The sequence below is a fragment of the Charadrius vociferus genome, unplaced genomic scaffold, assembly GCF_000708025.1.
Source record: "Charadrius vociferus isolate BGI_N301 unplaced genomic scaffold, ASM70802v2 scaffold90, whole genome shotgun sequence".
Taxonomy (NCBI): Eukaryota; Metazoa; Chordata; class Aves; order Charadriiformes; family Charadriidae; genus Charadrius; species Charadrius vociferus.
Window position 1 is genome coordinate 11,359,415 of NW_009647222.1, and position 10,670 is coordinate 11,370,084.

Here is a 10,670-nt window from a genome sequence, read left to right on the forward strand (position 1 = left end):
TGTCACACAGCTTAGAAGCTACTGTATTTAGAAGAGAAACCAGCACAGAATGCCACGAGATCTATTTTAGAATATTGAACCTGCAAACATATGTGCTTTGTAAAATAATTAGGAAAAAGTAGTACAAAATTACATTATAATTTATCCTAACCGAGACCAATGTGTATTCTAAAAGCTGTTTATTTTAGAAATGCTTTGGTGGTTCCATTAGAGATGAGAATATAGCTTGTGTCATCAGTTTTTCCAAGTGTGCATGGGACAGTGTAGCTCCTATGGAAAGAAAAAACAGGTTGTATTTTTGATTCCTGAAGAGCAAGGAACAAAAATCCTCCATTTTAAAACGAGAGGCGTAATACGACTTTTGGCTTCCAGAAAAATGATATTAAGAGTGTGGTCAACTGTTTGGCATTAGAAGTAAGATTTTCTGAACATCCACTTTTTCTTTTTGAAACCACAGCTCAATGATGACTGTAAAGATTAGGATGTGGGGCTCCCCCTCCCCATTTTTTGCCTTTGGTTATTTTGTCCTGGCTTATGGAAAGAAGTGTGGACAGAAACTAGTGCTCCTGTGGCAAGGAGTCTCGCCCGTGGGCACAGATTTAAAGGCAAAGATGGAACTCCTTAGTAGAGTGCTTGTTGCTTAATTGGTATGCACGTGGTGGAGAAACCAGAAAATGTTACCTTTTTCTTTCTTTTTATTTTTTTTAATATTATTTTCTTCATTTTGGTCTGGCAACTCTCTCTTCTCTCTGACAGTTTAGGGTGTCCCCCACCCCTTTCTTCTACTCTTCATAAAGTAATTCTTATTTTTAATTCCAGGGAAGTTAGAGTTCTACTGCAGGTTCCAAGTTCAACTATAGTTCTAAAAAATACTGACAATTGGAAAAGTTTCTTTAATTTCCGTAATTGCAGAGATCCGAGTGGCTTCTACTTTCTATTTGCAGTAGCAGTGTATTGGCACGGATTTCCTCAATCTTTCAAGGCCCAACCACACATATTTGTTTATCTTGTCGCCTCTTTCTTCTTGCGTGTTTTGTGGAGAGGGGGGAGCAGGAAGCGATTGTATTGCTAATCATCTTCCAGTTTTTTCTTGGTAGCTCTTCAGAAGAAAATTATTCCAACTTTGAGCATAAGTAAAAATAAATCTCTTTTTAGTGCCTTTGAAGGAACATCTTCTGAATCAGAGAAGTATTATAAATAGTCTGAAATCAGTCTTTTAGACCTGAGAGTTGACTTGCTGGACAGTATCATGGCCTGTAAGGAGGATTCATTCATTATGGATAATGCCTTTTGAAGATGGAAGGATGTTTACTGTTATGTTTGATTCAGATCAGGAAAGGACTATTGTGATGCTTGGGGTTGAGCCTTAAATCTGGAAATGTTATTCTTCTTTTGAGTGAGTCAGAAGTGCTGGTGTTTAAGTGGGATGAATTGTCTAGTTTCTAGAGGTCTTTGTGACAGAAAATGTGTTCCATTTGTTATTAAACAGCTTTATGCTTGTAATTGTTTTTTAAATAGTTTTGATAGGGTGCTTATATTCTTGTGCAAGGGCAAAAATTACTTCTAAAATATTTTCTGGTCCCAAACAATTCCTCATGAGACATATTGCTTTTTTACCATCTAAAAAGGCTGGTGATATGACTTTGAAAGGTTAGCTGTCTAAATTTTCTTCTTTTCTTCTTCAAAATTTGGGTGATTTGTTACATTTGTTTGTTAAACTACAGTAAAAATAGCTATTTCGTTCTTACTAAATATTTTGGATAGAGTGCCATTATTGTAGGATGATAAAAGCTGCTTTTGGTTTTGAAATCAGAAGAGAAGTTTGCTGATCAAATAGAGAATTACTATGTCTTTTCTTCTTTCCTGTAAAACATTTGGGGGGGGGGGTTTCTTCCTCATTTTCTGAGACCGAGGACACTGTTCTCTAAACTTGCTAATGGGATCAAATCAACTTAATATGGAGCATGACATTCGATGATAAAGTTGATTGCTTACAACCGGCTTTGATTGGAGCAAGCTTAGTGGTCATTTGGAATATACTGAGTACAAATGTAGCTTATACCATTTCATCTTGGCTGCTTCTCAAATTCAATTTGGTACAATGCAGCCCTTGTGCTATTGTACAGTGTTTGAACTGAACATCTCCTTCTGTATTTATCTACTATGTAAGCACTTGATTTTTTTAGGATTTTAGCCAAAAATTTTTTAAAAAGTCAAGAAAATTGGCATATTTAACACTGTTCATTTGTTACTGTGTTACGCTTGCATAACAACTTTAATTTTCACCATTTCCTTCACTAAATTATAACAGTCCTCAGTTTATCCCGGTGGTTCTGCTGTTGGCCCCCAAAGAGAGTTTAAATCTCCTACCAAAGCCTTTTTTGTGCATCTGAAATGCCATTTTCAGTCGGTAACCCGAAACTGAATGTCTTTTTATTTCAGAGTTGTGGATGGTCTTACTTTTCCTCTTCTCCCCTGCCCCAAATGAAAAACAGGAGAGCTGAGGACTAAAGATACTAGATTTAATTTGCGGCATCCTCACTTAAATACCACCAAAATTTCTGGGCAAGGTAGCAAGAGTTGAAAGTGCTTTTACTCCAGTACTAATTCTTCTGCTACCTCTTGGTGATGCTCTTGTAAAATATGCTAGTGTTCTATTCTGTATGATACAGCAATGCAGGAAGTGGATAAGGTAAAATAGAAACTTTAATGCAGAAGCAGAAATTTCTGAGGTGTTACCTCATGTCATGAAATTAAGAGGGTAAGAAGCATATGCAGAAGTCTATGTGCCTTTGTTAGCAGAAACTTTATTCTGAAATACTGCAAGCTCCTCCTCCTTGAGCAGTAGAGGTCTGGTCTGCAGAATGTAAAAGATGTGTGTGAGTAAATACAAGAGTGGAGACTCCAGGGATGACTAAAATATAGGTCTTCCACTTTGCAATAGTAATCACTAACGTGTACCTAATAGCATTAGATCTTTTTGTGACAATTATTGATTGCTTTTTTAAGTACAAGGCAAATAGTCAAGATTTCCTCAAAGTAATGTTAATCATGAAAATTAAGATCTAAATTAATATTCCCAACTGCAAAATTGAAAAATCAGGCTTCAGATTGTCTTCTTAAATGCACTTTTAGCATACTTCATTGTCAGCTGAAATTTGTACATTGTGAGGCTAAGTACTGTATTCTGCACAACTCTTGATTATTATGCTTTTTTCTTTTGCAGCTCCAGATAAAAACCCTTTGCTTCTACTCAAATCCTTGAAAAATAAAGTCAGATGTTACCGTTCTGAAGGTTTAACTGTTGATGGCTCATATACCGTGAATTGTTGGTTCAGGAACTGTAGAAGTGTTCCCCTTGACTGCCGTGCTGATGGCTTGATTTAGTTGTTATGGCTGAGTCTGTGCTGCTCAGTTGGAATACATTTCTCCTGTTGACTTTGGGGAAGTCTGTAGGTTCAAATTGGTGTTGAGAAACTCTTCAATCAATGCTACGCTGCTCAGAATGCCAATTTTAAGTTGATAATTCCCTATGCCTATCCTATTTTTTTCCTTGAATGTGTGTACAAATATCAGTTAAAAAAAGCACAGCACAAAATAGCTTTTCTTCTCCTCCCCCCTCGTAAAAATGTCTAATTTACAGTAACTGAACCAGATGCTGGCTAAGTCCACATTTACTGTTAGAAATAGAGGAGCTATTAATCTTTTGGGCCTCTTATTCTTCTATTTCCCCAATTGTCATTGAATGTTTGTCCAAAAAATACTTTGTTGCAGCTGGAAGGCTTCTATGTGATCTTCCTGTTAGCTATGTAGTGGATTACAGATACACAAAATAAAAGGCTGTCAGCAAAGGGAAAAGTAGGGAGGAGGTGGAGGGAATATTGAAATCGCTTGGTTTTCTTATTATTTTTACCTATTCTTTCTCAGTAGCTTCATCAGCTCAGAGGATGCCCTGAGACTTGACCTGTAATTATTTTATATTTAATAGGTAGACACGCTGCTTTAAAAATGCATAGTGTAATCTGTGTATGCCTACGCAGCATACATAACACTGTCAGAACTCCTAGGAATGTAATTTGAGGAGAAAAATATTTTTATATCCTTTGTTTTTTCCCATAATGCTGGGAGTACATGTCTGGGTTGAAGTTAAATGACTAGCATCTGGTATTGACTGCTGTGAATGGTGCTTGGGAAAACGATCAGTGTAAATACTGGCATTAGCACAAGGCTAGACTGACCACACCTACCTGCCCCGTAGTGCAAGGAGTTAGATTTGGTTATCAGCTTAGGTTCCTATTACACAAGGAGGGTATTTTTTGGAAGTTGATAACAGTATTTTGCTGCCTTGCATCTGACAAAGAAGTTTCCATTTGCTTTGATGCTTTGTTAGATTATTTTTTTTTTAAAGTGAAATCATTTGGGCACTTTTTTGACTGTTTGGTGGCCTTACAAACAGTGTCGTGATGAGTAGCATAATAGTTTTCAAGCTTGAACTTTGGCTTTTTGCTGAGGTGAGTAAACAGTTGGATGAGTGTTTTATTATTTGAATTGTGGTGTGCCTTTTATATAACTGGCAAAAGACTCTAATGACTTTCCTTCAAGCATTTGAGTAAAAGTGTGCTGAATTGATGGGAAATGGCCATTACTGCATTAGGAAAAATACTGCAGAGCAACGCACAATGATTTTGTGACAATTTGTATCAATTAGCAAATAGGGCCAGAAATATGTCACACAACCATCTACAAGTGAAAATTACCAGCACCATTTGGAGTAAAAGTAGATGCTGTTTTTGTAGCACCAGTAACACTTTTTTTTTCCTTTAGGTTCCTGATTGTTACAGACCATTTGCTGAAATGTCCAGAGTTGGTAAAAGCCCTCTATGCCAAACTGAGCAATCAAGAAAGGTAACCCCAAAAACCAATGTGGCTTTTAGTATTTAGCATTCCATATAGAGTATCCTGTTCACATGATTGAAAAACTGTGTGGTTTCATAGTTGGCACAAAATCTCTAAATACATGTTTCTATGTCAGTAATGGTTTTAAATTGGTTGGTTAACATTACAGCTTAGCCACAACTGGCAGTGATTTATGTAGGGTTGCAGAATCCAGGTTGGCGCCATTACTTTGTAAAGAAATACTTTAAAAAAAAAAAAAAAAAAAAAGACAAGATTTCAGGCCTGTGTCTTGATTTCATAAGAGCACCACACCCTGCAGTGTTTTACAGCTGTATTTGAAATGTCCTCAGCTGTTCATACTCCTGTTGTAATTACAAGAAATTAAAAGGAAGCCTTTACTAAACTTGGAGGTGTCTCTGATAATAGTTAGCAGAACCTAAAAAACATAGATGTGCAGATAGCCCATGATTACTTTATCTTTTAGTACTTCAACTATTGAAAATATAAAATGCTTCAACAAACCTTCAGCTTCAAAGAAACCAGCTGTTTTTTCTTCAGGCATTTGAGTAAATGTATGTTAAATTGATGGAAATAGGGAAAATGCTGATTTACATTTGCTTTAATAGAAAATTGGGGAAGATAAAAAGTTATTTTGTTAGAATAATCAACTTCGGGAAATCCTGTACTATAATTCTGCAGCTTCTCCAACTTCTTGAAGATCTTGTGATCTTGTTTATATATTCAACATGGCTACTTTGTTCCCCACTTGCCCAGGGAAACTGCAAATTCCCCCTGTATTTTTTGTTGGTGAAAGACAGCGACAAACAAAGCAGTCCCTTAACGTTTTTTTCCCCCTCTGTTTTTAGCTGGTGACTAAAGCCGCAGTGTTATTACAAATAGGGGTGCAAATGCTGATCAGAGATTATAAAGAAACAAAAGGGATGGCAGGCAAAGAAGAGTGTGTGTTAGTTAGAACCATAGATAAAATATCAGGAACGTATAGGTACGGGATGGAAAACAAGGGATGGGAATGATAAGGAGGGAAATACTATCTTCATCCTGTATTCAGGCTGACCAAATGAGAATGAAAACATGCTGTGTGCTTACTGTGCCTGGAGGTAGGGGCTTCTTAACCAGTTAGCAGGAAAGACTAATTTAGGTGAATGAGCTAGATTTAATTCTTTTGAGGGATGTCATGAATGGCAGTTTGTTTGTATATTTTCATAATCTCCTTGAGGACAGCCAGGACTGGGTTAGGGTGTTCAGTTGTACTTAAAGAAATCGATGTAATTTAGTTTCTAGAAAGTTCTCAGCTGGGTTTGTTGCACGCACCGTGCTACAGACTGATTGGCTGCCTTGACTGAGGGCTTTTGGTGTAGGCATCATATGGATGATCATATGCAGGATGGCTAGTCACAGCGTATTCACTGAATTTATTATCAATCCCGAGAGTTCTGAAAATCAAGTTAACTCAATTAAGTTTTTCAAAAACATAATCACAGTACAGTTTATTATGAATTTGATACTGCTTCATTTACTGTCAAGCATATGGAAGTAAGTGGTGTAGAAATAGTGCTTTTGCATCTGAGCTATAGAAGAAAACCCTGCCATGGCATCTTCCTATGTAATGTTAGCGTATTTAAGAATGCATTCTTTTGAGATATATGAAGAAACAAATCCAATTCAGATAAAACCATTTTGACTGTCATTAACTGGAGAAAAAAGTAACTGTATAAACCAAAGCACAGGGTATTCATTGTTTCAAAACAAGACAAGGAGCCTTCACCGCAAGAGTTGCCGCATTGGGTGTCCAATAAGGCTGACTAAGACACATAAATGAAGAAAGGACAGATGTGGTATTGAGGCGTCTGGGGAGAGCAGCGTCAGCTCATGAATATATGGTAACTCTCAGTTACAGTATGCTCTATCATGCACATTAAATACACTTACTTTAAAATGTATTTACTGAAACAAAATTAACTATGCTGAGAAAGTTTGCAAATACATAGGTTAGTGGTGACTCTTAAAGTTGGCAGTTGCCTTAGATAACCAAAGTGTATGCAATTGCATAACCGCAGTTATTTGCACTATTCACAGTATTCGCACTATTCGAAATATTTCCTGTAATTGAAATCTAGTGCTTGTGTGATACAGTAGCCATAGTGCGTGCCATGAAACAGTTCTTGTTGTAGAAGTGGATCTGGAATCTAAATTTTCAATTAGAAGACAAATTTCTGACTTCTGGACAACTTTCTCTTTCATTTCCGAACAAATTTAAGCACATTGATGTTGAATGTCTGAAGTTTGCAAATGGCCTGAAATTAATATTTTGATAACATGATCAGCTTTTGTAATGATATTCTGGCTTTGAAAAGTGTATGATGATGTGACAATGCCTGCTGTTTCTCTGTAAGTGATTATTGCAGAAACATATGGCCACAGTATTGAGCCAAAAGATTGTAGATTCTTGAATTCTTTGCCAGATTTGAGATTTCCCTGCACGTGTGTTCAAGTATTTGACAGAAGTATTTAGAAAAAGCCTGCTATGCTTGAATCCAAGTTAGCCTTCAGCATGGACAATGTAAGTTAATGCCTTGATAGTCTTAATTACATTGTAAAATCTTCAAAATGAGTACATCTGTGTTGTACCTTTTAAGACACAGAGTCATAGAATTGTCTAGGTTGGAAGGGACCTTTAAGATCATCAAGTCCAACTATTAACTTAGCACTACCAAAACCACCACTAAACCATGATCCTAAGCACCACGTCTACCCATCTTTTAAATACTGCCAGGGATGGTGATTCCACCACTTTGGTGTTCCCCCCCCTCCCCTGGGCAGCCTGTTCCAATGTTAGATAACCCTTTCGGTGGGGAAATTTTTCCTGATGTCCTGGTTCTGGCAGGGATGGGGTTAATTTCCCCAAGGAGCCGGCAGGGGGCAGGTATTCCATCCCACGTGACCCGTGCCTGGGCTATAAGACGAGTTAGCTGGGGAGGGGAGAGCAGTCGCCACTCGGGGGTGGGCTGCAGTGGTCTGGGTCCGGTCGGTGCATGGCGGTACTCTAATCACGTCTTTATATCTCTTTATTGGTGTTACTGTTGGTTTTTTTTTTTTCCTCTCTTCCTTTTTGCTGTTCTGTTAAACTGCACTATCTCAACCCATGAGTTTTGCCTTTTTCTGCCGATTTTTCCCGTGGCTGTGGGAGTTGAGTGAGCAGCTGCCTCGTTCTTTGTTGCTGGCTGAGACCAAACCACAACACCTGATATCCAAACCAAACCTCCCTTGGCATAACTTGAGGCCATTTCCTCTTGTCCTGTCGCTTGTTACTTGTGAGAAGAGACTGACCTCCACCTCGCTGCAACTTCCTTTCAGGTAGAGAGCGATGAGGTCTCCCCTCAGCCTCATTTTCTCCAGACTAAACAACCTCAGTTCCCTCAGCCGCTCCTCATAAGACCTGTTCTCCAGACCCCTCACCAGCTTCGTTGCCCTTCTCTGGACACACTCCAGCACCTCAATGTCTTTCTTGTAGCGAGGGGCCCAAAACTGAACATAGTATTTGTACTCGGCACTGGTAAGGCCACACCACAGCAGGACAATCACTTCCCTAGTCCTGCTGGCCACACTGTTCCTGATACAGGCCAGGATGTTGTTGGCCGCCTTGGCCACACTGCTGGCTCGTATTCAGCTGGCTGTTGACCAGGTCCTCTTCTGCTAGGCAGCTTTCCAGCCATTCTTCCCCAGGCCTGTAGCGTTACAGGGGGTTGTTGTGACCCAAGTGCAGGACTGAGCACTTGGCTGTGTTGAACCTCCTACCATTGGCCTCAAGCCATTGATTCAGCCTGTCCAGATCCCTCTTGCTTTAATTAACAGCAACAAAAATGCAACTGAATAGCTGCTGGTATTTTTAAGATGCTCAACTACTTGCATCTTTAGTTTTGATTTTAGTGTTATTTCATATGAAGTGTTCTCAGTGAATGATGTAGCCATTGATTGCATTACCAGCCGGGAAATGGGCACTCGAGTAGTGTAAGTGGCACCGCTTCTCGCTTATGTTCAGCTACAGGGCTGCTAATGTCAGCGTTGTGGTGGGTTTATGTTCTTGGTAATGCTCACAGACGCAGAATAGCTGAAGGTAGCGTTGGATGATAGTCCTTCACAAACTTATCAATTTTCATTTAATAGGATGCTTACAAGTATTGTTTGAAGATGAAAGTGAAAATTTAGAGGAAGGACCTAATTTGTCTCATAGAATCCTTGCTGTCAGTGAAGTGTTTCAGGAAAGAGAAGTCCCAGTGTCAGAGAAAGAATGTCCCGAGTGTCTGGCACTTGCTAAGAGGTTATAAACGAAACACACTTGATACAAAAATTGTTTGGCAATAATAAAGTTGAGTCCTTAGCAGGACTTCACTTTATTTTGTAATAATGAGCTTCCAGATTTAAATTGCACTTTAATGCTGTGGTTTATTTGCAGACTATGGGAGACAGCAATATGTTTTACTGATGACTGCAAATTCTTTAGAGTAGTTGTTCTAAGTTCTTGCCAGTTTGGTTGGTTTCAGGAAGAACTGGTTTAAATTTGGCTAGGGGAAAAAAGGGCAAGAGATTGACAACAAGCTTTCCGAAGTGAGGCCTCAAGAAAAGGAAGATGATGCTTACAGCATGATCATTTCCAAATAGAAATACAATCATAAATATAATATACAAAATTATATTTTAGATATTGAACTGAGTGTTACAAAAATTCATTATGAGGTGCTAAAACTGCTACTAAGAGTTGTTGTAACTTTTGTACTTAGCTGTAGGCAAACTAGTAGGAACAAACTCTGTCATCTGAATGGCTAAACAGTTGTGAGGTCGTTTAAAAGAAATGAGCATATTGCATTGTGTAGGGGAACTAACTTGGAAAAATTCATGTGAATCTTGGAAGAAAACTGAGAGAAGCAATAGAAGAAAGGAATGTAAGGAAACTTGCACCAGAACAAAAAGCGTTGCTCTCAGGAAATTGTTGGCTGAATGGCGAGGCTTGCTTGAAATTCAGGGGAAAGATGGGCATGTACTGAATCACTGTGCCTGGAAGAAAACTCAGGAAAATAGTTTTGACATGAATGCCTAAAGAGAACAGAAAATCTTAAAAGAAATTATTTACAGGTGGTGTTTTAATGTTGCTCCTATTTCTCTGGAAGGATTATGGTTGTCTAAAAGGCACCCGATGACGTTGCAAGAGGAAGAGTAATGCAATAAACTTCCCTATTGGCAACAATTTAATCTCAGTAATACAGTTTATAGAAGTATGTGGTGAGCCTCCAATTTCTTTACAGAAGTATTGCTTGTCACTTTTAAATGTGTATTATTTGGATGATTGGTGCAACACCAGCTGACTGGAATTCTGTTACACAGGAGATAATAATTTATTGGAATAATTCCTGTAATGACAAAGTCTGTGAGCAGCCTGTTTTCTTAGCTGAGTGTATGCTTGAAAGGCTCTAAGCTTTGTAAAAAGTGTCATGTGAAATCTAGCCCTGTCTTAGGATGAATGACACGTCTGTGCATTTGATTTTTGTATAGGATGCCAAATCTGAAAGCCTGCGTTCAGTTAGGGATGTTGTGTAACAGGACTCTGGCAATTTGTAGATGGGCAAGTGTGTGGTACCCAGCTGTAACCTGCAGAACAAAGCAGAACTGCGGTTCTGTGTTGGTGCTCTGTCACATACGTAAGTGAAGCCTGTGAGAGACGTTACCAGTGTTTGACAGCCTTCTGTCTGGAGTCCACT

At 38.6% G+C, this 10,670-nt stretch overlaps 1 protein-coding gene across 1 annotated transcript in view; it reads left to right on the plus strand.

Annotated features, from left to right (window-relative positions):
- Positions 1–10,670, plus strand: part of ATXN10 (ataxin 10) — a 104,695-nt gene that overhangs the window by 34,881 nt on the left and 59,144 nt on the right. The window contains exon 5 of the mRNA XM_009879720.1: positions 4,825–4,905. Coding sequence (XP_009878022.1) covers positions 4,825–4,905 — 81 coding nt within the window. The remainder of the gene's footprint in view (positions 1–4,824; positions 4,906–10,670) is intronic.